Genomic DNA, 27967 nt, shown 5'->3' on the forward strand with positions numbered 1-27967 from the left:
TTGAATTAAACCATTATATCTTCGTTGTTACTGGGTTAAACTCGATAAAGTTGCATTCTCAGTGTGTCAGTTACGTGGTTTTACGCAGTTTCATTCGGTACATTACGATAAAATAAACAATAAATACGTTGGGCGCATACATTAGTTACAGGATGTCAAAATTCGATTAAAATTTGAAGATTTTATATCTATTGCAAGACGGGTATGATAGTGGCGAAAGTCTAGAGTTTGAAGTTACCTAGGTACTTGATTTATTCGCAATAGATCGAATCGACTGCAAAAAAATCAAATTATTTTACTACTTACTAGCTACTGCCGGTGAACCCTTTGTAAAATCTTCCATCTGGAAGTAGATACTTTTAAAAGTAGATAATAATAAGAATTCAATTTTTAAAAAATCTTTTTAAGGAAATAATTTCATTACATTTACCTATGCATGTGAATTGTCATTATAATATTTTCTAAATTAATAATTTGCTAGTTAGGTAAACATTTTATTACCGACTTCCTTGTATTATGAAATAAGGTATTTTAGAGTACATTTACAAAGTTTGTAGCTGCTAGTTTACAATTGCACTATAATGTTTCTGTTTGAAACTAGGTATAGATAAGAAAACATCCCGTATTAAGTGGAAGAGTTTTATAGTTTAGTAAATTAAACTCTCTAAACGTGCATTAACTCTTATCAATAAGTATGAAAGTATGCACATACGTATCTACTATAAAAGATGGTTCACTAAGTTCTACCAAACACTGATAAACGTAACTTTATGACTTACACTAGTGACAGATCTTTAGCTGACTCCATTTAATTGAACGAGTGATTTGTGTTTATAAAAAATATAATTATTTTATTAATTCTTAAAAAGGTGGGCAAATAATGTTGCATAGCACGTATCTATATAAATTCACATTTTATTTGTGAAGCTAGTTTTATTATTTTTCTATTTGTTATGATGTTTCATAAACATCTTGAGCGACATAAACATGATAATTGATCAGTGGAATTGGTAAAGTAGAGTTAAATTCCGTTCATTGTCTAACGTCGATCTATTTTAAGAGCATTGCGCGTTTGAGTTATTGTGTCGTAGGAGACACTTACGACTTTTTTTTTAAATAGCTATAATTTAGTAGTGACTTTTAAAATAACTGAAGTTTAATAGCGTATTTAATTTTTAAAATAACTGAAGTTTGAAAGTGATTTTAATATTGTAGCATGGCTCAGCAAAGACAGCTTTCGTCGAAAGAGATCTTTGCCCTAGAAGATCAGTATGGGTGCCGCAATTATGCTCCTCTACCCGTCGCTCTATCTCGGGGTGAAGGTAAGATATTTATCTTAACATATCATCTATTCACATATCGTAAAGAGGTAAAGTTTGTGTTTTTGTGACGTAATGCCTGAATCTCCTGAACTGATTTTGAAAAATATTTAACCTAAACAATATTGTTAGGTATTACTTATTTCTGAGTGTCAAAATAATGCTATATATATAATCCCCGTAACAATGATTTTATACTATGAAATCGTTGCCCCGTACCGTATTGTCCCTTGTGATCGATTATTACGCGGGTGAAACCGCGGGGCATCGGCTAGAAAGTCGCTTTCCGCGTTTGTATACTATCTTAGCGGTTTAGCGGTAGCGGCTAGCTTAGATATTCTCTTAGCGGTTTTTAATGAACAATTTTTTATATCAGGTAAATACGCGTACGTATTTTGAAAAAAATGACAATTACCTACCGTGTGTTTCTGTGCTCTGCGGCGTGTTGGCTGTAGCGTACTTTTTAACTAATTATTTGATTAAAATTTTGTATTGACATAATAATTAATCCTTTTTAGTCATAAACTGTCTTTTTTGTAATGTAATTATGTTTTTGCCAAAAGAACTTATAGGTTTTTCGTAGTTGTTAATTTACCTCCCACTGTTAATAATTGCGGAATGACACTACCTGTCCAGTATCCTTTCAATAATTGAACTTGAAGATACTCTCTAAAAGGACCTTTTTCTATACTTCAATGTAGAACATGTCTCCCTAAACTAAATAGTCTTTTATAAATACTTGTAAAGAGGAGCAGGTTGATTCATGCATATTTTTTAAATATTATGAACACGTCTTGCGCTCATGCGTCATTTCCCTTTATCCTGGTGTCGGGGTGAAGGTAAACTACTGATCACCTTGCTTTTTACAATATTTATGTGTTTGCGGTAAATTACCAGTAGGAACGAGTTTCGTGATTATGCGTCAATTCCCGATGCACTATATTGGAGTGAAGGTGAGCAACACTACCCTCTACGTCTTTCACAGTTTTGCAGGTACCTTTCAATCCGCGGTTTAGTTCCAGTCTACCAATTAAAAATCACTATTCTAATGCTGGGGCCACACTAATAGAAAACGCTGTAAATTAAGGTGTTAAACCTGCAGTGGTGTAGCCACGATTTAACGCGTTGATTTTTCACCGGCATTAAGAACGACGCTAGACGTTAAGCGATAGCTCGAGTATCGGTACATCATTAACTTGAAGTCGACCAAGTGAGGCCACTGCAATTAGGCATTAAAAATGAATGCCTTAATTGACGCTTAACGGGCATTAACGTTTTCCCTTGGTGTAGCCTCAGCATTAGTCGGCATTGGTGACAAATGGCAGGTGTCCATAGATCGTGCGTATCGGACGCATCGCATCAAACGGATTTTAGTATTCTTTTAGTATAGAAAGTCATACAAGTGCGTCCACTAAACTAAACAGCATCGAACGGATTTTATCTACCGTAAAATTAAATAACCGTTTGATGCGATGCGTCCGATATGTACGATGTAGATCAATGGACGCCTATCATTATACGGAACCCTAATGACTGCACATGGTGAGACATGAACTTGACTGTTTTTTAGTAGGATATTGATGTTGAAGAACAAAATACTACATTAGCCAACATTTTTAAAGGGTTTTAACTTTTTTAATTTTAAATGACTAAGATAAGAATGCTTTTTCCGTCAAATAAAGCTAAGAGTCTATGCAAGAAAATGCGTTATAGAAATGATATCACGAGTGATCACCAAGTTACAGGATTTACATCTTTATGATTCTGTGATAAGAAAGCGGATTGCTCTAGTAGGCAGTTTTATTACATCTTATCTGAGTATTTACCTCCGTCTATTAAAGAACAAATAGATACATACAATCTAAATTATAAAGTAAAACTCTAATGCTTTTTTTATATGACAAGCACAGATTAAAGAATAATAGGTAGATAGAGCGTACGAAACACGGCGGTGATGCAGCCATTCCAAATACAAATTGAAAAACTAATAAATTCTCTACGACACGAAGCGTGGCATCAGTAATTTTCAATATTATTAAGAAAAATGGCGTCTTGTATATTTTTTTTACCCGACTGCAAGAAGGGTTGTTTTTCGCGCGTATTTGCACATTATATTTTGTATTTTTTATGATTTATGAAGAAACTTTTAAAACTGTAAATCTAAAAATGATGGACCTTCCATACATACGTATGGAAAGACCCCTTTTTTATTTTATTTTTGCAATAAAAAGTATCCTATAACCTTCCCCGTATTATGATCTTAAACCGTGCCAAGTTTCATTTGATATCATTTAGTTTCAGCGTGGTGCCCGGTCAACATAATCACGGACAGACAGACAGACATAAAATCGAAAAAAAAATATTTTTCACTTCAGTATCGATTATATGTATAAAGCCCTTCAACAATTTTTTTTAATATCTTCAATGTACAGAATTTGATCTGTTACAGTTTTATTATACCTAAGTACCTATAGCTATATATAGCATTTACCAAATTGTTTCAGGCATATTCGTGTGGGATGTAGAAAACAAGAAATATTTCGATTTCTTAAGTGCTTACTCAGCAGTTAACCAGGGCCACTGCCACCCGAGGATCGTGAAGGCTCTGAAGGAACAGGCCGATAAACTGACGCTAGTGTCAAGGTAAAGGCTTTATATGTTTAGAGGTGTTATCATTTATGACCTTAAACTATTTTATTATTTGTATTAGTTGTAGACACTGTATTTACATTGTACACACATTTATGAGTTTAAAATCTGAACAAAATACCTACCTACATTAGTATCATAAATTAATGTAATTTTTAAATTACCTAAGTGGTATAATAGCATAAGTGCATCGCTCACAAATGAATGACTAAGTAATCACTTATACCTACTTAGTAATATTAGAAGTTTTCTGATTCTAAAAACGCGACTGGGTACCATGCAAACTAAAAAGTTACTTTGAAATCGGCCCTTTATCAGGAGTTCAGTGACATTACATGACACAGGTAACATTTGGTTTTTACGAATAAGCTCCTGGTTCTGAAACCATTGAACCGATTTTGAAAATTCTTTCACCAATGGAAAGCTACATAATGAGCGATTAACTACGGCTTATATTATTTTATTCCCTTATTCCTACGTCTTTCCCTTATTCCTATGAGAACTACGCGGGTCAAACTGTGGGGAGTTAGCTAGTAATTTATTATCTAGAGCGAGCCTAACATTACTGCATGGTAATTTACACTTTGCAGTTGTTTAATGGCAGGCGTCCACTAATCCGCATCGTGCGGATTCTATCTACCGTAAAATTAAAAATCCATATAATGCGATGAGTCCGATATGTACGACGCGGATCAGTGGACGCATGGCATAATTGATTACGATTATTAGGACAAAATTATGAATTATGGCGCTAACCACCGCTCTTGAAGGAAACAACGAAAGAAAATTTTGTTTATATAATGATTTATTTATTTTGCTATCATCCGCGAAAAGTCGACAAACCCATGCGACAACGTCACCCACGTCCGACAAAATACTCTCCACGTACGTTTCACCCCGAAACCGGAGCATCCTCAGGAAATGTTGACTCTACAACGTGCAATTGCAATTGCAGAGTATTTTGTACGTGGAGAGTATTTTGTCGGACCTGGGTGACGTTGTCGCATGGGTTCGTCGACTTTTCGCGGATGATAGCAAAATAAATAAATCATTATATAATCATGATGAACTTCCGCAAAGTAACGCCTGCTTCTATCCAATATTTAAAATTTTGTTTGTTTGACACTTTTGTGTGTTGACCGCGGGCCCTCGCATTGTATGAATGAATGAATGAAATATACTTTATTGTACATCAAAAAGAAAAATAACAAGCAAGAAATTATCTTTAAAACTAATGTACAATTGGCGGCCTTATCGTTAATGAGAGATCTCTTCCAGACAATTGTTACGGCACTGTATTATTATCTTTATTTTTTTCTGTTTAGAGCATTTTACTCCGACCAATTGGGAAACTATGAGAAGTTCATGACAGAGCTGTTCGGCTACGACCGCCTGCTGCCCATGAACACGGGCGTGGAGGGCGGCGAGAGCGCGTGCAAGATCGCGCGCAAGTGGGGATACGACGTCAAGAAGATACCGAAGGACCAAGCTAAGGTGCGAGGAGTTTATCTTTCCAGCTCTTTCTTCTTTCACTTTAAAGCAAGATTCAGATCAGGGGCGTAGCTTTCGCCGTATCAGCCGTATCAACGATACGGGGCCCCGGACTAAAGGCGCCCCTAACGTGTCAAAGCAAACATTAGTAAAATGTAATATGTCACTAAATCTGGTATTTCCCGAAAATAAAACGATACAAAATAACTGCCTATAGAGTTTAACTTTAGAAATAATAAAAGACAATAAGCAATCTCTTTTTGGGTTAAGCGTGTCAAAAAAGTTGCAAAAATTCTACATAGATATTCTTTTGTGAGACATTTATTTTTACCCTTTATTTAGGCCCCCCAAGTAATTTTGATACAGGGTATATCAAGGCACGATACGCCACTGATTCAGATGACAAACTAGTAATCCCTACAATTCGTACGATACGATTTGCTTCTTCGTTTCTTATACGCAAGGCATAGACATAGGGTATGAAACTAGCTCTCGCAGTTAAGGTTTCCTAATTCTTACAAACGCAGACCACGAAAATTTGTTTACGAGTCAAAAATCCTCCTTTAGCTTACCTTATTCTTTTCAAACATTAACTGTACGGCGGCCTACCAATGTGCAATCGAAATATGCACCGTCAGCACTTAGCACCCAGTCGTCGACCCTCGCGCCAATCTATGCGTAATGCAATCTAGACTACGCGACATGCACTCATTATTACCTATTAACATATTATCACTATCTATGTTGTTATTATCATTTTATCTGTGTAATCCAATCGACACTTGATGAGAAAGGAAAAGTAAACCAATCAATATATTTTACTGTGTCATTAGCGGACTCCAGATTAAACCTTTGATAACAGCATTTATAAGCCTAAGTAAATCCAGAGATTAGTGCAAACAAATAGTTTTTACTTTTGTCCATCTAGACTCTAGAGAGTAGTAAGCGGAAGGGTTAAGGGTTAAAATCAATGATTTAATATCATTGGTTAAAATAGGGTGATAACAGTAATGCATCTTAATTACTAAAACAGCAAGTTTCTGTCTAAACAGGTTTTAAAAAAATAATTAATTTTACAGATAATCTTCGCAGAAGGAAACTTCTGGGGTCGCACGCTGTCTGCGGTGTCCTCTTCCTCAGACCCTACGTGTTACAACGGATTCGGACCCTACATGCCGTGCTTTGAACTCATTCCATACAATAACATTCCCGCATTGGAGGTAAAGTCTACTTTGTTACGGAAAAATAAGGATTGTTAACCAAACATTACACCTTAGTCACAGGTCGTCTCTGCTCAGAGTTTTTCTCTCTGCCACAAGACCCGGCACCCGTACGGTGAATCCATGGAATGTTAAGATTCGAGCACAGATTTAGATAATTTTCAATAAGAATGACATGATGATGATGATGATGATGATGTTTAAAAACTTTTGCATTTCGAAAAGTTTTAAACAGTCTAGTCGAAAATAAATTAAACCTACATTTTTTATAAGTTATTATATCTAAATGTTTTTTCTCACAATATTAAATGGGATCAAGCATATATTTATCGTTGCCTAGAAAGTCTGAAAAATCTTTTAAATGTTCCAGAAAGCGCTCCAAGATCCCAACGTAGCTGCCTTCATGGTGGAGCCCATACAGGGCGAGGCTGGAGTGATCATCCCTGACGACGGCTACTTAAGGAAAGTTCGAGAACTCTGCACCAAGTACAACGTGCTTTGGATTGCGGACGAAGTGCAAACCGGATTAGGTAACAAACTTTATCTGTCTTTCAAAAAACTTTTGGTATAAATTCTCAGCCCGGAATTGGGAACTTGTTGATGTTAACTTCTGTGCTTCGGATAGCACTTTATGACGTTAGTCCCGGTCATTATCCTTAACATCTGCTAGTAATCGTTACAAGAGCATATGACTTTTAACCCACATTGGAGCAGCGTGGAGGGCTCCACTTTTCTGGAGATGGATTCAAAATTTGAAGTATAGTAGTCCCAACGAGAAGAAATACTAGACGTATACAAACCGAATGCCAGGTCATTCGCTTATGTAAGCCTGTGTAACCTTTTTTAGTCATTTTTAGTCACACTAATTTTTCAAATGAAAAATTAATTTGTTTTTTTTTTTATAGTAGGTACTTACCTATGTATCATTATCATCAAGACATCTAGAGACATTAACCAAGTATAATAATAAGTTATTTTGTTTGTTACCTGCCTAATTTTTCGTTGATTTGATATTCGAGTATTTAATTAAATTTAATGATTATTCATGGCTGGGACAAACAAAAGGAGTCTCACATAGCTATTGTCTGTTTGTTTTATGGGTGTCGTTTAAATAATTTAAATCTTAAATGTTTGTTTTTGTACCTATACAGTCCGGTCTTTAAAGAACGTTTGTCAAGTCACATACTTAAAGTCTATAGACTATAGCCGTACGTTCGCAGGTCGCACCGGCAAGCTCCTGGCAGTGCAGCACGAGGGAGTGAAGCCCGACATGCTGATACTGGGCAAGGCGCTCAGCGGCGGCGTGCTGCCCGTCTCCGCTGTCTTGGCCAATAATAACGTTATGAACGTGAGTAACATTCAAAATTACCATTCAAATACATTAGGAACATATTATTTGAAACATTAATATTATAGGACTCAAAAGTGATTACAAATATAAGAAAACTAATGTCGAACAAAGGTGATTATTCACAACACTTGTCAGGACAACTTAATTAACAAATCAAACTGTAAAATAAGACCCTAGAATGGCAGAGAATGACCTTGAGCGGAGTCACGCACTTGTGAACGATGTGTGTAGGATTAAAGGTACCTTTGACTGTATACAAACAATCCCCTTTTCCACTCAAGTCACTCTCCCCGCCTATCCCAAGTAACCCACAAAGAATTACACAACAAGAGATGTGGACGGCTCGAACGCCACGAGCACACTGAAGGCAACACGAGATCGAGCGACGTCATATCCGTCACAGACTACTATTTCCTACACTATTTATTAAAAACATGTAAATTTAAAAGCAGCCAACGCGGCGATAACATTAAGTTCCAGTTCCATTAAAACCAGTTCGATAGGTTCGACCACGGCAGCCAATCTCATGTTAAGATAAACTATGTACGCAAGAGATATTATAGTGCACAAGTGTATCAAGCACAGGTGTACTATCTATTCTTTCACTCTCAAAGTCCGATAGGACGTCAGACTGACACGACTGGTGAGAGATAAGGCAGAGGACCGACGGCTTTACATGCTGTCCGACTTCCGAGGCACGGGGGTGTACTAACCCAAATTCTCAACTCCAGGCTGCTACCTATTAAGATTTTTCATGTAAGAATAATCCCAATAACCTATATTTTTTTGTTGGCCTGACCCAGGATTCGAACCCTAGACCTTATTGTCCGTAGTCAAACCAGCTTACCTCAGGACCAATGAGGCAGTTTTTTCACTCATACTATATGCTTAGTGGCAGCTATATGGACGAATAATCCGGAAAACAATGATGGAGAAGGGAAGAAAGAGAAAAGAGAAATAATTTAGAGGCAGCTAGCTCGATGTAATGCCACGCAGTTCCGTGTTAACTCTAAAGATTAAAAAAACAAAAAACTATATGTTTAACTAACCTTTGTAGGTCATAACGCCGGGCACCCACGGTTCGACGTACGGCGGCAACCCGCTCGCGTGCGCCGTCGCTACCGAGGCTATAAAGGTAAATATTTTCGTCTGAAGTATTTTCAGCTGCGGTAAACAGTCTAAATTAGTCATGAAATATTTCGCACCTGATCCGCGCATACCTCATAATTTATCTGCATATAATGTCGTTGATAACTGAAACCGTAATTAGTATTGCCGCAAAACGGTATTCTGATATAATTAGACACGTAGGCTTAATTATCTTTATTGCATTAAAATTGCAGATACATACGAGTATAACCGTATCTTAGAACTTTTTAGATATAGGTAGGTAGGTACAAGTAAATAAAATTAAACTGTCCGATTGTAATAATTTTAAAATCAATAGTTTGACTACTTTAGTATTTTAGTCGAGTACGAAGCGGCGGCGGTAGCAAGTAGTTTAGTTCGTTACTCGACTAAAATGCTAAAGTAGTCTGAACTAGGCCTAATAGCTAATGTTATAAGTAGTAACTTGGGCTATTTTTAATTGCGAGTTAAAGTGCGCGTTTTTTGTCCTTGGGTAAAATGCCCAGCCGTCGCGTTTTTCTGTCAAATTTCAAGTTTGTAGCACTTTCAACCCTTCAGGAGTTGAATTTTTATCCCTATTGCATTTCACATTCTATTGATAGTCAATGTTATCTGTTACCGTGAACAAAATTTTAGAAGAAATTTCATAAAAAAAGTTCAACCCTTTTTTAACCCTTTAGGGGTGAAATTTTTGAAGTTCCTTTTTAAATAAAAATCAAAATCAAAAATCATTTATTTCAAGTAGGCTCAGTTTACAAGCACTTTTGACACGTCAGTTGACTATTTGTAAAGATTCTACCACCGGTTCGGAAGGCAGGTTCTGCTGAGAAGATACCGGCAAGAAACTCAACAGTTGCTCTTTTGAAAAAGTCATACAGTATTATAATTTACAATTGATAACAATTACTGTTTACATTTCTTAGTTTTACTTTCTGTGTGAAGGTGGAAGTTGATCCAACGGCCTCCAAGCATCTTTATCATTAAGGAACTCATCAATGAAAAAAAATGAAAATGAATTTTATTCGTTTTATAAACATTAGCCCTACATTACATAGTAGGGCTGAGACCTTCTTTTAAGTGAAAACCTGTGTCAGAAGGTCTCAAATCAATGTTGTAGTACCCTCGACTAAGTAAATGTTTTTTAACACATTGCTTAAAGCTATGCATTGGCAGGTCCATCACAGTCTTGGGGATCTTATTATAGAAGAGTACACCCAAACCTACAAAAGATTTTTTTACTCTTTGGAGACGATATGCAGAAATAACTAACTTATGCCCGTGTTAGTAAGACGTGGGTTTAAATCTCCTTTTCGTTTGTACAAATTAATATTTTGTCTTACATATACTATACTGTTATATATATATTGACAGGCTACTGTTAGTATACCTATTTCTTTAAACTTTTGACGAAGTGACTCGCGTGATTTTAATTGATATATTGCTCGAATTGCTCTTTTTTGAAGTACAAATATAGATTGTATATCGGCACGGTTTACGTCGTCAGAGTTATCTTTATTTCTGTCGGACTTAAAAATTAAGGATGTGTCATCAGCAAACAGTACAATCTCACATATGCCGCTGACATGGTATGGTAAATCGTTTATGTACACTAAAAATAGAAAAGGACCCAGAATTGAACCCTGTGGGACGCCCATTATGGTAGTTTAATGTTAGACAAAGCTTATGAAGACCAAATTTACAAATATAACTTGATAAATTACTAATTTTTTATTTTTTCACAAACAACAACCCCTTTTAGCCCTGCTTTAGCTTGAATTTTAAAAATTCTTCTTTAAAAATTCGCATTTTTTCTTGATTTATGAACAAATATTTATAACTGTAACTCTAAAAATGGAGGACTTTCCATACAAACTTTCAACCCCTATTTTACCCTCTTCTGATTTTATTTATGCTATAAAGAGTATCCTATAACCTGCTCCGTATTATGTCCTCAAACATTGCAAGTTACATTTGAATATATTCAGTTCATTCGGCGTGATGCCCGGGCAGCAAAAAATACGGACAGACAGACAGACAAGAAATAGAAAAAAAATATTTTTGGCTTCAGTATCGATTGTATAATGCCCTCCAATAAAATTTTTCAAAATATCTTCAATGTACAGAATTTGACCTGTTACAGTTTTATTATAAGTATAGATAGATAGATACCTAATAATATACTGGTTTATTTGGTACATTATTCTAGTTGAATTCTTATATTATGTATGTCCGCATATAGGACTTCGTGAGTTCGTGACCATTCAGTCACGACATTCGTGGCTAGAAGTCCTTAACTTCAATAACCATTTCCTTCAAATTAAATCGGTAACCCACGTTATTTAGGCTTAGATCTAGAAATCAAAAATCTATGAAAAATACCTAGGTACATTTATGCAGAGATAGAACTATTCATAATTAATAGTAAATTTAAAATATGTTTTTATGCTTACCTTTGTGTGCATCGAGTTAGTGAAGTAAAAATATCGTGAGAAAACCTGAATAGTAGAGAATTTTCTTAATTCTCTGCGTTGTGAAGTCTGCCAATTCGCATTAGGCCAGCGTGATGGACTATTGACCTAACATCTCTCATTCTGAGAGGAGACTCGAACTCAGCAGTGAGCCGAATATGGGTTAATAATGATGATACTTACCTTTATTATCCTGTACTCTTGCACATGATAGTTAGGTGCATATAAAGTGATTTGGTACCACTTTTTTGATTTACCTGCAGGTATTATTAGATGAGAAATTGGCTGAGAACGCAAGTAAACTGTGCTCGGTGTTCCGTGAAGAGTTGGAGAAGATCCCCAAGTCTAAGCTGGTGACCATTCGCGGCCGAGGACTCATGTTCGCCATTGATGTTCACGACAGTACGTAAAACAGAATTAAAGCATCAATTTACTTCAAAGTAAAGTGGACTTTATCACTACTGTTTAAAGTTAATTTTTCCTTTGAAGTAAGTCGATGCTTCAAATCGATCTAATTTCAATCCATTTTATATGTAGGCATATAATTCCATCCTGTTAATATTATAAATGCGAAAGCTTGTATGGATGTTTGTTACTCTTTAACGGCGCAACTACTGTACCGAATTAGCTGAAATTTGGAATGGAAATACCTACATTTTACTCTGGATTAACACATAGGCTACTTTTAGAAAAATCCATGGTTCCCGATCCCGAGGGATTTGTGAAAAACTAATTTCGCGCAAACGAAGTGGCGGGCGTCCGCTAGTTTGTTTATGAATATGGCTGTACTTATAAATTCTTTGGAAACGCAGCAGCGTGACTTAGGAGAGCGTAGAGATCTGCGAGACTTGAACGCGAAGGCTATAGAAGAAGATAGGGGAATTGAACCAACGAGTCTTTTGGGCGACGTGAACCTCGGTTTAGAGTTCCGTTTGCGTTAGGTACTTTATTAAGTTTGTTATCAAAAGAAAGTACGTATTGAATGGTTACATCTATTATCAGTAAGTAATGAGTAACGATGACAAAGATTGCTTAGTGCTTTGTCTTGAATGTCATGAACTAACATTATAAACAGTACTACCTAACAATAATAATAACAGGTCATGACCCTATTACCTATTATAATATACATATAAGTATAATGTAGCCTTATTCATTCAGTCTAATTATTTAAATTACGTAGCTCGATCGATACCTTCCATGGGCTAATTCACTTGTGAGCTGCATAATACGAAAGGTTGCGTTAACTTTCGTTTACAAGGTCTTAAGGATTGTTTAATTCATTATCAACTACTTGCACTTAATACATAATCTACAGGATATTCTTATCACATATTCTGCTACTTACCTACGCAATTACCTACCTACTGAACCAATTTAGCTAAATTATTGAATGAAGATATACCTATTACAGATTATATTACAGAATAGATAATAGTTTACCCTGGACTGGAATAACATACTATGTATTACATTTCGCAAATCTCGGGAAACCATGGATTTTTTCGGGATAAAAAGCCTATGCCTTAATCCAGAGTAAAATCTATTTCCATTCCAAATTTCAGTCAAATCGCTTCAGTAGTAGCGGCGTTAAAGAGTAACAAACATCCAAACATCCATAAAACCTTTCGCGTTTATAATATTAGTAGGATTTCGCCATGTGGATGTTTTACTGTGACCACATTGTGAGCTATATTCAGCTCACTGAGCGTTTCCGATCTTTGAGCGTAACATTTATACATTTTATTACGTATGTTTGCAGGTATTAATGCATACGATGTATGCCATCGGCTGAAAGCAGCGGGTCTCCTCGCCAAGACCACGCACGGGCAGACCATCCGCCTGGCGCCGCCGCTCGTCATCACCGAGGAACAGTTGAGGGAAGGCGCTCGTATCATTCAAAAAGTATTCGAAAGTTATGACAAATAATGTCCGATGTAATTATTATTTATAGTTCTAATAAAAATAATGACCAATATATGTTTGTAATATAATAAATTGCTTATAACTTTAACTAGTAAAATGTTTTTGTGCTTACCTTTTTGTTATGGTAGGATATATTGCCTTAACCGTAGCAATATGTTTTCTGTGGTCGTAGCGAGAGTCGCTATTTATTTTAATGACGTTGCGGAGTGAATCTTCTGTACTTGTACATGTTTTCTGTGACCGTAGCATCAATACTACAAGCAATATGATATTAATCATCATTTTTCAAACTACGGCACCTACCTATATGATTATAACTGAATTACGTCAATGTAAGTTAGGTACTTTCCTCATGCATTTTGCATTCCGTGCTCTACTACATTCATCTAATATTTTATGACCATTGCAAGTCCTAGATATTTAAACCACTAAAAAATTTTAATAAAAAAAATACAACCGACTTCAAAACCTAAAAACGTAAACTAAACTAAAAAGTGAAAAATAACATCATAATATGTTCTACCTGCTGATCAGTATGAAGGCGGTGCTAAGCCGGTGATGTATTAATTCAAGCCATGTGAGAATATCTTATAGATTTAGATTTTGCAGACAGTGTTGTTCTGCATGTGGTCCTGTCAGAAATGGCTTAAATTAAGACAACACCAGCTAAGCACCGCCTTCATACTGATCAGCAGGTAGAACATATTATGATGTTATTTTTCACTTTTTAGTTTAGTTTACGTTTTTAGGTTTTGAAGTCGGTTGTATTTTTTTTATTAAAATTTTTATTATTTTTCCATTTTTAGTGTAAAGTTTCATCTCAAACGAATACATCAGACCCCTAATGACAGTCACAATCCATCTTAGTACAAATATCTCAGCAATACAAATTAATCAAGCCCAAGCACAAGGTAGCTACCGTAAACCGTTAAGGGGTTCCCTTAATTGACCTTGGTCTTCATCATCAGACCCCTAATAACAGACACAACTCATCTAGGTCGAAAGTTCTCAGCAATGCGAATTAATCAAGGCCAAACAGAAGGTAGTTACTGTAAACTGTTAAGGAGTTCCCTTAATTGTCCTTGATCTTCATCACCAAACCCCTAAATGACAGTCACAACCTATCTATGTGGAAAGTTCTCATTAATACAAATTAATCAAGCCCAAACACAAGGTAACTGCTATAAATCGCCGAGGAGTTCCCTCGTCTGTTTTATGGCTCCATCATCAGATCGATTTTAAACTTTCATGAAATTGTAGTGCTTAAAAGTACTAAATGGAAAAGTATACGAACACACTAGACACCCATATAATTTTCGAAAGTTCCCCTCAATTTCTCCAGGATTCCATCATCAGATCTTGACATGATGGCAATGGGACCAAATGGGGCCTATACCGTTTCAAACAAAAAAAGAATTTTTGAAATCGGTCCAGGCGTCTTTGTGTAATCGGTGTACATACATAAAAAAAAAAAAAAAATACCGACCGAATTGAGAACCTCCTCCTTTTTGAAGTCGGTTAAAAAGAAGCACTATTCGCACTGCGAAGTTATGGAACGTTCTTCGGGCGTGATTGCAGCAAGCGCTGGCCAATACAATGAAAAAATAAATAAATATATAACTGAATGAGCTATGTCGAGCAACAAAGTTTACTCTCGTGTTACTCTAAACACGCAATAGGTACCCTACTAATCAGCAGTAGATATAAATAGCAGGAGTTAATGAGCAAAGTTAATAAAACAACATGGATAAGTACAATAAATTAGCGTGTATATATTTAAAATATTATAATTCACATGTGTCACAACACACTTTCATCACAGTTGGTTGAGGTAAATACTATTTTATAGGAAAAATATACTGTTATAATTAATACAAGATAATTATGCCGACGTTTTGTTCGTGTACTGTAAGCATTTAGTCTAAACTATTCTATACTGGCTAAATGTTTTTTGAACTCTATATCTGGTGGTTAAAATGCACTATCGAGTACGCCCAGTTGCGCTCGCATGGTGTCACTCAGCTTCGACAAAATAACGCTTTCGTCTAAACTCATTTTTGGGCTTTCCAGTAATCCTAAAAAAAAGAAAATAAATCAGAAACCATTATTTTTATTAGACAGCTCACGTTTATGGTTTAATTACGAGACATCATTGTAAGAAACCTAGTTTTAAAATCTCTATGTCCGGCCTCTTTGATTATTGAAGCGTAGATCCACCACGCTGATTCAATGCAAGATGGCGGGCTTTGGGTTTACAGTTTGTATCGATCACTATAAGATGTTGATGGCAAAAATCAGAACAGATGGCTCAACGTGCTGTTTGTGACACGAGGGAGTAATATCAGTCGACTTCTCAACTCTATTGAAAGACAGAAATTCTCAATTTGTCTTAACCACGCCCATGAACTCATGATCCAAAGGAACAGCCAAGGCTACATTCAATTACGTGTACCTATACCTCATCTATTAGTAGATATATGATACGAATTTAATGGGTTGATAAATAATTTGATGCCAATGAATGGAATTGCATTCATCATCATTATCATCATCATCATCATCATCATCATCATCATCATCATCATAAACAGCTATTGGACGCCACTGTTGGAGATAGGCCTCTTGCATGGATATGTGCTCTGGTCGTAGCCACTTCCGCTTTGCGACTCGCCGAGCTATATCAGTGACTTTGGTTCTTCTGCGGATCTCCTCATTTGATTCGATCACGCAGAGAAACTCCAAGCATAGCTCGCTTACAATACGCATACTTAAAATGTTTCATGAATCAGATTATTGGAAATATCTCCTATCGCGAAATGGTTGATTGAGTGATTGCGATACGTACTCGTAATACATACGTACTATGATTGATTATGCAATAGATATAAATAATAATATATAAAGTAGCGAACTCTAAACACATCATATTTGATATTAAAGATCATCAAAAAAATTGCCATCTGAATAATCGTAACAAGTAAAACACTAAACGTAAGCAATTAAACAGTACTTAGGTATTACCTGAGACAACTAAAAACATTCACGGTCATTGAACCTTTAGTTTGTAATCCGATTCATAATTTACTGAATCGTAACGAATGCTTTGTTGACTTTTTGCGACTGGGAATTATTTTTTAAAGTGTCTTCAAAATTTGAATATTTTGTAAAAACAATTAAATCATGCAATGCAGATGTATTATTTTAAAAAATGTTTTTATAATAATTTGGCACTCAACGCTGTAAAGTAACATTATTCGATGAGGCAGATGGTTCAACGGTTTGAAGGTTTCAGGAAATTGGTAAAGGAAGTGGAAGACAAAAATGGCATGTGTTGGCGCGCATTCAAATGACAATCAAGGTTTAGTAGAACCTTTTGAATCGTACTGATTATTTTTACGATTTGAATTCCAAAAAAATAAGGATTTGATGCTCTATATCTGAAGATCCAACGTCACGGACACTGCTCAACGATTCGCGAAGCTAAAGTGGCAACGGGTGGGGTACATAGATCATAGAGCCGATGGATGTTGCTCCACCCAAGGTGCTGGAATGGCAACCCGTCACCGGAAAATGCGAAGAAGTTAGTCGACCGTCCACTAGACAGACGACATCAAACGGGTTACAGGGAGCCAATGTAAACTGACGGCTCGAGAAGTACATACTCGTTCAGGATGCCTATCCTATGTTGAAGTGGACGTCCTTCGGATTTTAAATAATTGATAGTGGCGTATGTTTGTGGTATAAGGGTATAAGAGAGAGAGAGACGAAAATCTTAGCATTCCATGGATTCACCGTGCAGATGCCGGGTCCATTGAGTGGTAGAGAGAAAAATACCGAGCAAAGTCCGGACTTGTGACTACTTGTAGGGTTAAGGAATTCCTTGACGATCGATCAACACTCCCCTTCTCTGCTCGTGTTGTTCTCCCTATCCAAATTTGGTAAGATCCTATCAGAGCAGCTTTGGATACTCGTTTTAATATAGAACCAGCTGCACTTCTAGATAGACCAAGGTCTAATAAAGTTTTAAAATCTACGTAATGACGTTACAAGGCCAAAATAAATACGAATTGGACAAAATCACCCAGATGTTCTAAGTATGACTTACCCTGATTGATGCAGTTCCAGCATTCCTGTATCTCGTAACTCAGTCCCGCGCTATTGTGGAAATGGAACTTATATTTGCCCTTCGGTAGAGACCATTCTGTGCTGTTAGCGGCTGATATGTGCAATACGGTCGGACACCAGAAATAGTCCAGCTAAAACAAAAATGTTCAAATGTTTTCAAGTTCAAAACAAAATGTTCAAATGTTTTCAACTACATAAATGCTTAAATATTTTCGAGTAAAAGGTCTAATAATTTTTGCATCACCGAATTATGCATTATTTTTTTCAATTTAAAATAATTAAAATATGTATTACGTAATATTATTTGAAGCACAATATGTTGGGCTCTCATAAAAATATTTTTAAATACTTAACAATAATTTCATTCATCTAGTTTATTGGAGTGGATTTTTTATTTGTAATGATAAATTGAGGTAAGTATTTGAGTTTATTTAAAAGCGAACAAGGAGAATTCGAGACTTGTTTTCCTCAAGATAAATTTATTGTTTTGCAGTAGTTTTGTACCTACGTGTAATGTCAGACTAATACAATGGTAGTAAACGGCTAATATTTTTATCTTAAAACAACAAGTTATCGTTATGTTGCTAGTGTGTTTGTGTATGTTTGAGATTTTATTACTTGTTTCTTTTTAGTAGTGAGCTCTTTTGATAGAGATCGTCTGGGGATGTACTACAACTAATACTTATTTAGTATTTGTTGGCTGAAAGCAATGGTTGCCGGTTGTTGAAAAATTAATAGCACATTTATGCTTTAAGTTGCCGTGTGCTAGGCAGCAGCAGTGTACTGTGTAGGTCGTTTTCCTTGCACGCTCTTGGAAGTATTGGCGAATGGAATGCGATGATTTTTCCACTTGACATCAGGTGGGCTCTGCTAGTACCATCAACATGAACGACAATTTTTTTAAATAAACCAAAGCTTTTCCCATGAAAGCAATGCATTAAAATTAAGGACCCCAAAACCTCATTCAAATTAGGCCAGTAGCTTCTGAGAAAATCTGAATTATACAAACTACACGCGGGTCAGCTACTAAGTGATAAGTCTAACTATACTAACTACTAAGTTATTACAATTAGTTACTAGACTATTTGACACGAACATTTCTGCGTTTGCGTATGTAAACCTTGAGAGTTCTAGCACAAGATGATTACGTTGAAATGTCACCTGCAAAGGAATGAAGATCGAATAAATAACTTACCAAAATCGTGCCTTTGGTCCCAGTTATTTCTGCCTTATTGGGCATGGCTGAGCGCGTGTGCGCGGCTATGGTCGCGGTCCTGCCGTCCTTATACTTCAATGCGCATGACACTGACTCGTCTACGCCCGTCTTGCTCAAGTGACCCGTACACATGATATCTGTCGGTGGCTCCTTGTATACAAATTGCAAGAGTTGCAACATATAAATGCCCAAGTCTAATACTGCGCCGCCTCCCAAATCTTTCATTCTGAAAGGTCATCAAAACAACATCGGAAACAAAGTCACCTCTGTACGATTAGGCTATTGTCACTCTCAGTTTTCAGTGCAATGACTTCGCGTTTTTATTTTCATTAACAATAAATGTGTAAATGTGTTGATGGTGCCAGGTTAAAATAATTTCCTTATGACCGATTCTGACTGACTTTTCAAGATATGTACAAGTTGAGCTAGTTTGAAGTCAGGGAAATAACCTAAGAAATCTACTTCACAAATATATTGAAAAAAAAATTCGTTTTCAAATAAATATAATGTTTTGACTTTGATATTGTGCATTCGATATTGGTGAAATTTCTTTCGATTATTAAAAAAATTTCTTTTTTAATATTTCACATCATTTATTTCAGCCGTTATCATTTTAAAAAATAAACAATTCAGTTATTATGATCAGCCAATAATTAAAGTTTTCCGTCGAACCTGCATGTTGTGAATTTAGGAATACAAACTGAAAGGCGGTTAAAGAAACTTAACTAGATAAAATATGTAGTCCAAATTATAGCCCGGCACTATAAATACTAAGTGACATATGAATAAGAATAAAATAGCATAAGTATAGAGAAGTTAAACCAAAAAAAGCGAAAATTAATAATAGCTTATGAAAATAAAAATAAAATGTCTTACAAGTTTCTTTCTATGTCATTAATTTCCACCCCGAATTGTATGTTTATTTGATATATGTCACCAAGCCCACCACTCGCAATGTGCTTGTCCAAAGCATCGTAAGCGGGGAAGAACCTCGACCACATCCCCTCTAGGAGGAAAAGTTTCCTTTCGCGCGCCAAATCCACAAGAGATTTCGTCTGTTTGTACGTCATGCCCATGGGCTTTTCGCATAACACGTGTTTACCATTTTCTAACATTAATTTAGCTATTTCGAAATGTTGTAAATTAAGCACGCTGACGAAAACAATGTCTGAAAACAAAATATGAAAACGTCTGAAAATTAAACCAAAAGAAATAACGGAAAAAAAAAAATAGAGACCAGCAAAAGCTCAGGTGAGACCAATTTGGTACATTAGGTGAAGTATTTAATGATAGGTAAGTGGGTGTCCAATGCTTATGGTAAGCGTTTCTAGCGATTAAAAAAAAATATATTGCCGAGGTTCCTTATGCCCTTGAATACATCACATAATTAATGGTCCACGTCGAAGTAATTACATAACTAAGTAGGACTGTACGAGATGCTCTTAACTAAGGTAGGTAGTATTTGTAACAATTATCGCTGAAACACGGTTTTAATTACAATAATAAGTACATACTAGTGATGTAGTGAATAAAGTAACAGAATAAGTGTAATTAAAAAATAATATAGTGAATAAATAGTTTAATAAACTAAGAAGTAATTTATATTCCAGTGCGAAACTTTACGACAGTAGATTTTACGATCTTTGTGGTCACGGGCTTTGGCCTTTGAATACGACAAGGTAAAGCGAATGTTGTTAGAATTTGGTGACTAAAATGCATTATACGTAATTCCGTATAGCCTAAAGGCGTGGATCGATTAGTAAATAGTAAGTAAACTTACCTACGTTAGGGTCACTAGCTATCGAATCGTAGCCTTCGTATGCTGTGCTCACGTTGTGGAGCGTGGCCAATCTGTGGACACGATCTAGGTCTTTGCCAGCGATGGCGACGACCTTGTGCTGCTCCGCCGGCAAAGAAGCCATCGCCGTCAAGAAGTCATGCGCGATCATGCCGACACCGGCAATACCCCATTTCAACTGCTTACCCATCTAAAAGTATTAATACTATTTACACTACTATACCTTACTATTTTATTTACGTGTTTTCATTGCAATTTGCATTGGAGGGTTGTGTATTTCGACCGTGTTTTTTTTGGCATGTTTTGTTTGACAGATTTTAACAGAAAATAATGCGTCATTAGATCCAGAGTGTGAATTACTTAATTTTTAAACGATAATTCACTTAATTTAAGCAGTCCTATGTATTAATTTAATAATTTTATTGTCACTAACTAATAAAATTGTACAAATATTTGTATGAAATATAGAATAATAAGTCACAATGACGTGAATAAATTAACAACGTTATAAATTAAAAATCTTAGTGACAGCTATTGTCTAATGATAACACTGGCAAATGTAAATTTGATTACCACTTATTACAGATAATTCAGCCTATACACACATAAGAGTACATGCAAGAACCACACAAGTTGACAATGCACTGGATCCAACTTTAGTCATGCTAACTAGGGAAATTTGATATGCAATTCACGATACCTTTAACATGTAAATCAACACTGCTTCAATGCAGTCGTAAACATTTTTTGATAATACTAGATAAACAGAATAAGTAAACTGTTATCATGTACATAAAGATTGTGAAACAGAAATCGTGGCAGTTATCTAAGGCTTATTTTAGAGTGCCATTTTATGATTAGCTGTATAGGATCACAGAGTAACCAGAGAATCTTTACAAGTAGCGAGTGAAGCCGGTGCAACCCATAAAAAAACAAACATCACTCGTCTCCTTGAAAACCGCATATACTAGCTTTTTTCATAATTTGTATTTCAAAATTTAACACTAATAACAATTAAAATAATATAATAATCAATAATTACCAATAAAAAAAGTACTTCCACCATCCATACCATCTTATTTCTTTAGTTTTTGTGAACAGTTTTTAAAATATTTAAAAACATAAGACACCCATTTTTCTTGTATAATATTGAAAATTACTGATGCGACGCTTTGTGTCGTACTGACTCGAGAAAGTATTCATTTTTTAATTACCCGACTGCAAGAAGGGTTATTTCATTTTGTGACGGGTAGGACACTTTTGTGTTCTGTACACTCCAACTGTATATTATTGATTAATCTGTGTATAGGATGAACAAAGTACTGAAGGCCTTGTTACAGTTGTCCTTTAACTGTAATTACTGTTAATAAATGAGAGCATTTCCATTGGTCAACTAGTTGATTACTAGTGTTTGTTTGTATTATGTGACATTGTTATGTAAGTGCTGGAACAATGTTTATTTATGATATGTTTATGAGCTCACATCATGTTGATGGGCTACAAGTGAACTAATTAACACATGCAGTTTACAATATTGCTTTTTGTATTGAATACACAGAGTAGTACTAAGTAATATTATAAATGTGAATGTGACTTTGTTTGTTTGTCTGTTACTAGTGCAGTAACTAGTCAAGGCTACCTACAGAAAATGAAAATGAATTAATCAAAGAGTTCCTTAGGGTATGAAAAATAATAATTAATGAAGAATTAAGTACTAGAATACTAAGAATTACATTTTAAGCTAAATCAGAATTCTAGCAAAGAGTGTTGCAGCTGTAATAGTTTAGTTTTATTAAAAAAATACATTTTTAATGGTACCTAATTAAATTTAGGAACCTAAATTAGTTGTTAATTTAAAATAATATAATTGACTGGAGTATAAATTAGTTGTTTGGTAAAAGAAATAAATCACAGGGGCAGTACTTCCTCTGAACTTAGTCACAAAGAGTCCTACTACCAATAAAGTATTTAATGATTCATTTTTAACCGACTTCAAAAAAAGGAGGAGGTTTCTCAATTCAACTGTATATATTTTATTGTTTATAATTAATATATGGTATATAAAGGCATTAAATTGTAAGTTAAACCATAAAACATGATTAAAGAAATAAAATTATATATTATATTATTTTTTTAAATGGACTAGAATAACTTTATTATTCAAATGTGTGCTACAGTAAAGCGTCAACCACTTTATTAAAAAAACTAGACCACTTATTTTGAATGGACCTCTTACAAAATGACTGGCTACTTTTTTGGGCTATTATTTATAAGTCATCTTCACTTGGAATTTTTGTGACTACATTTGCTCATATTATCTTTCTCTCTTTTATTTTCATACATTTATTTTTCTTTTTTATTCCATGCTGTGTATAAGTGTAAATAATTACAACACTTACATTTATTTATAATTTAGTTAATTATTATTGTTTTACTTATTTTATGTGATTGTACATAAACAGAATAAATAAATAAATTAATAAAACAGGAAAATTTATACTCACAATTACTGTATCTTCAGGCATATTCAGACCCATTTCAGTCTTAAATATCAAGGAATTTTTTGTATACTTCTTAATTCATCCGATAACTGACTAGGTATTTTCCTAAAACAAAGATAAGATTATGTTTACGAAGTGAGGTTTAAGTAATTAATTTTGACAATATTTTTACCACAAAACTACCTATTTAAAAATTATATCTACGAATTTTGTAAACGAAAATACGCTAAAACTTTGATATTTGAACTTTTTAGTTTTTTTTGCATTATCTTCATACAATACTTACTTAAAACATTAGTAATTGGTATTTAAAATAATAATTTTATACTTTTGCTCGCTGCACACTATTAATTCTTTCACAAGTTATTAATTATTAAATATTATTTTATTTTATTTAAAAAGGTATCGAAAACAATAAATACCCACTACACAGATCACGAGACAACTGACAAAAACACAAACGTCAAATCAATTAATTTACTCTTTGCTTTGCGTCAAATGACGACAATGACAATTTATAAAATGACAATTGACAAAGGAGGTAAACAGTAGCATTGCCAATGCTTATTGTCCTAAGTCCTCGAAAATTCAAGTGAAATTCGGTTAGAAAAATATCGTTATTCCCTCATAAATTCGACAGAGTACGAGTATGTAGAAAAGATAAAAATAAAATTCATGTTTAAGGGAAAAAAGCAAGTAAAATTCATGCAGTTTTTCATGTGTGTTCTTTACTCTTCGTTTACTTATTAATTTATTTTGGTCTACAAGTGTGTATTATTCCAGTATTTGCATTTTAAATGTACATATTCTTATATGTACATTTAAAACTAATATTAGCTTATAAGTATAATATTATAAGTATAAGTTAGTCAACGTCAGTTTAAAAGTAGGTTTGTATTACAGATTTGAATGTAAAAACTAAAGTAAAGTAAAGTAGGTACATGTCAATAAAAACATAAACAAAAAACATGAGAAAATAAATAATAACAGAAATGAAAATGTTTACAATATAATTAGTTCATTAACTGACTTGCGATATGTCCTTAGTGGATTTATTAACCCGTAAGCTGTTAAACATACATTACGCATTTTCTTTATTGAATGGAAATGCCAGTAAGATGTGTGTGGGCTTCTCTCGCCCATTTCATAATATTATTTGGCTCTGTATTAATTATATTTTATTAGCAGTCATCACATTCCATAGGCACATAATGATCTAGTAGGTATATAATAAATTCATCTTTAAATAAAATTCATAAAATAACTTTCGAATATGTATTATATTTCATGTATATTGCATTTTATGTAAATAGTTTACTTTATTATATATTATTTCACATATTAGAGCGCGGCATTAGTGTGCGTAAATTGTATGAGGCGACACACATTCGGGCAAGCCGCTAACGGATCGCGTGGCCGGCCGCCCGACAGGAGCGCGCGAGTAGCTACCTATTCTCTGTCGTAGTCGGTGACAATTTTACCGCGAACGTACTTAACTATACTGTGAGATTAAATTAGCCGTATAAAACTTTTGTCTTTAATATTACTCTTATTTCTGTGCCTGTGCAATAAACTCTTCATCTTCATCAATCGTGCATATCGCTATCATTTCTCGCTCCTTCTTAACTTCTACTGGACTTTCAATCTATTTATTAGGCGACACATCTTCCCTATATGTGTGATAAAATAATAAAATTCAGTTTCATGCTAAAAATAAAACGTGAAACGCGTTTTTCCTTTAAAAGCAATCTCTACACAATCGAATTTAAATTCCCCGAAATTTGAGGAATTTCCTACACACTGGCAATGTTGGTAAACATTGCGCGCATATAGTGTTGCTATAATTAGTATTTCTGACATTTGACAACTACCAACATACAAACTTTTTTTCACTGAATATAATCTGTATTTTGGTATTATGACAGCGACCTGTCAGGCACTTCAGGCAGCTGTCCTGTCAGTCTGTTTGTCAGTTTGAAAGAATAATAAAGAAATCTTTGGGTTGATACTTTTTAGATTTTGTATTTCTCTAAAAAGTTTCCTGTAGACCGTGAATAGATTTTCTTATTTGTATAAGTTATGACGTTAGCTTTGTGGAGGTCATATTCAAAAGCTCGCAATTATGTGATAAGTGGGAACAATGGCTGCAACTCTGTATCCTCTTTGTATAACTTTATCACTCGTTCATTCAGTGATGACAAGTTTTCTACGCCAGAATTCACCAACAGCACTATCTTAATCGAGAACGGTTACAATGTCCAAGAACTTCCACTAATGGTAAGGAAACTAAAGGATCTAGAGGATTTGGATGTTCCACCGATAACCGAACTCCCGCGGACTACAAACGACTCGGTCAGCTATCATCTAATCCAAGAAGAGTTCAAACAGTGTATGGATTTACGTGAAGTATTTTCTTTGATAACAAAATGTACGAAGATTACACCAAATATTGCATTAGGTGCTATAGAGAGAATATACGATTTAGAAAAAGATGCCATCGTAAACATACCCAGTGACCAAACAGTACACATTAATTTTGCAAAAGGTGCCATCTTGGAGAAACTGCTGAAGGTTGTTATGAAGACTGAAGATACCCAGACAATATTAAATGTTCTAAAAACATCTTCTACAATCATGGAACCATACAAACACAAGTTTTGTGATGAGCTACTCCTGAGAGTTATAGATAATAGATTAACTATTGATCAGTTATGTGATTTTGCCCTAATTCTAAGTAAAAGTCATGGAGATCAAAAATATTCTGAAACAATAGATAGATTATGGGTTGGTTTTATTGAAAAAGAGCAAGATATTAATGAAATTAATATTGTCAAGATTTTCACAATTTTGCCCGGCCTTAAAGTGAGCAAAAAGACTATAACAAATTTGTTAGAGCAAAAATTATCTGAGTTATGGTCTAAAATAAAGGTACCAGCCATGCAAGCCATCCTTGATGTTTTTTTGGTAGAGAAATATTTTTCTATACAGTGTTACAGCATTTTAGGACATTGGTTTTACGCCAATATCCATGCTTTAGATGATGATGAATTACTGGATGTGATTACAAAGTTTACACGGCTTAGATTCACCGACACTCAAATAGATGCAGCTATTGAAAAATTTTTAAAATTTAAGTCTCCCAAGATCAAATCACAGGTCCTAGTTATTGGTATTCTGAATTACTGCATGCAATTCAAGTTGCGCAATAATCACATACTAGAAGTATGCAGTCAGTATTTTATAGATAAAAGGAAACAAGTGCCATCCAGTTTTTTAAAGTATTTTATATATCCATATGGTTATTTAAATATGGAGCCGTCTAATGTAGAATTTTGGATGTTATCTGAAGAAGTCTTACTAGAACATTATCAAAAAATGAATGTTGATGATATTTGCTCAATAATTTTCTCCTATATATACAGTGGCCATTATCCTTTGAAATTAGTATCCAAGATATTTAGTGCAGAATACATGGCTAAAATAAATAATAGTGACATTTTAAAGAAGCTGCATTTAATTGATACAGCACTATCCTTGGAGTGTGGGGAGTACAATGGCCCATTGTTACCTAAAGACCAGTGGTTTAAACCTGTTATACAAGACATTAGAATAAAAAATATCATTGAAAAAATAAAGGATAGCATAATACATGTGATTGGTGACACAAATAAAATGCTGACTGCTGTCATGTTGCCAAACTATTGTTCAGATGAGACATATCTGATTGATGTGATGGTGCATCCGCTTGACACAAATAGCACATTTAACTGGAAATCTGACACTCATATAAAAGAGAGTATAGCAATACTTATTCATTTACCAGATCATTACTGTTCTGATAATGAACAACTGATTGGCCCACAAGTTATGAAGAAGAGGCATTTAAACATCCTTGGCATAAAGGTTGTGAGTCTAAAGTATGCTTTACTTAGTCAATTCTATACATCATTCAATATTGTTAGCCTCAGGAAATATTTAGCTGACAGTATTGATAATGCTGAAATATGATTGCAAAGTGAATTTAACATTTAAAAGACTCTGTTTGAGTGCATTTTGGATTACCTGTCGAGTTAATAATGTAAAATTCAATGATTTTATCAATGTGAGACTTACAGAGTAATTGTAAGACTGATATTAAAAATGAAATCTATTATTGAAACATCTTATATGATGAACATATTATTACCATAACATTATATTACATTAACATACAAAAAAATACACTTATTTATAATATATTATGTAATAACTAAGAATACTTATATTCAGTCTTCCACTGCATTGTAAGTGATTTAATAAGTGGGTAAGTTAATATAAGCCTAGGTAAGATAATAGATAGATAATAAAGTGGGTCATGAATTCCTTAATTTTTATATTAGAATATAATTAAAAAAACAAATTTGCCTTGCCATATATTTGTCACATAATAATTGCTTCAGCAATTTTTTTGGTTAATCTTGTTTTTGCATTATTGGTTCCATTATAGGTATATTATTTATTTATTTTATTTGTTTTATGGGTATCCACTAGTTGGTATGTTGCATCTCCTCAAGAGAGTCCTGGAAATTTGTATTAATATAATAAAATCATTTCTTGACCAATGAAAAGGAGTCGTTTGATGTGACATGATAAATCATTTGAACTTATGAGTTAATTTGTGGCATGCTTCTAAGTTATGTACAAAACTCTAGAGCCAATAACTCCCGCAGTATTTTACATATTTAGGCGAATGAAACCAGTTTGGAAATTGGATTGGAAATGGAATTGCAGTGAGC

The 27967-nt window shown here is 34.5% G+C and overlaps 3 protein-coding genes across 8 annotated transcripts; 2 read left to right on the forward strand and 1 right to left on the reverse strand.

Moving 5' to 3' along the window:
• The first annotated feature begins 744 nt into the window (after positions 1–744).
• On the forward strand, positions 745–13638 carry LOC112044263 (ornithine aminotransferase, mitochondrial). Its single transcript, XM_024080062.2, has 10 exons — positions 745–869; positions 1216–1322; positions 3824–3962; positions 5294–5462; positions 6539–6679; positions 7050–7209; positions 7900–8027; positions 9088–9165; positions 11890–12028; positions 13389–13638. The coding sequence occupies exons 2-10, from the start codon at positions 1217–1219 to the stop codon at positions 13553–13555; spliced, it is 1227 nt and encodes a 408-aa protein (XP_023935830.2). The 5' UTR covers positions 745–869; position 1216; the 3' UTR covers positions 13556–13638.
• Positions 13639–15300: 1662 nt separating this feature from the next.
• Positions 15301–23637, reverse strand: LOC112044257 (trans-1,2-dihydrobenzene-1,2-diol dehydrogenase). 6 transcript variants are annotated; one of them, XM_024080051.2, is made up of 7 exons: positions 23479–23637; positions 23196–23297; positions 20674–20881; positions 19770–20061; positions 18873–19119; positions 17658–17808; positions 15301–15627 (listed from the first exon to the last, which is right to left on the reverse strand). In XM_024080051.2, exons 2-7 carry the CDS (start codon positions 23226–23228, stop codon positions 15524–15526), a joined length of 1035 nt encoding a protein of 344 aa, XP_023935819.2. In that variant the 5' UTR covers positions 23229–23297; positions 23479–23637; the 3' UTR covers positions 15301–15523. The 6 variants fall into 6 exon arrangements, with proteins under 6 accessions (XP_023935819.2, XP_052738950.1, XP_052738945.1 ...); XM_052882990.1 differs by lacking the exons at positions 23196–23297; positions 23479–23637 and adding an exon at positions 23091–23112; XM_052882985.1 differs by lacking the exons at positions 23196–23297; positions 23479–23637 and adding an exon at positions 21906–22133.
• Positions 23638–25144: 1507 nt separating this feature from the next.
• Positions 25145–27413, forward strand: LOC112044259 (FAST kinase domain-containing protein 3, mitochondrial). Its single transcript, XM_024080056.2, has one exon. The coding sequence runs from the start codon at positions 25272–25274 to the stop codon at positions 27198–27200; it is 1929 nt and encodes a 642-aa protein (XP_023935824.2). The 5' UTR covers positions 25145–25271; the 3' UTR covers positions 27201–27413.
• The last annotated feature ends 554 nt before the right edge of the window (positions 27414–27967 follow it).

The sequence above is a fragment of the Bicyclus anynana genome, chromosome 1 (assembly GCF_947172395.1).
Source record: "Bicyclus anynana chromosome 1, ilBicAnyn1.1, whole genome shotgun sequence".
Classification (NCBI taxonomy): Eukaryota; Metazoa; Arthropoda; class Insecta; order Lepidoptera; family Nymphalidae; genus Bicyclus; species Bicyclus anynana.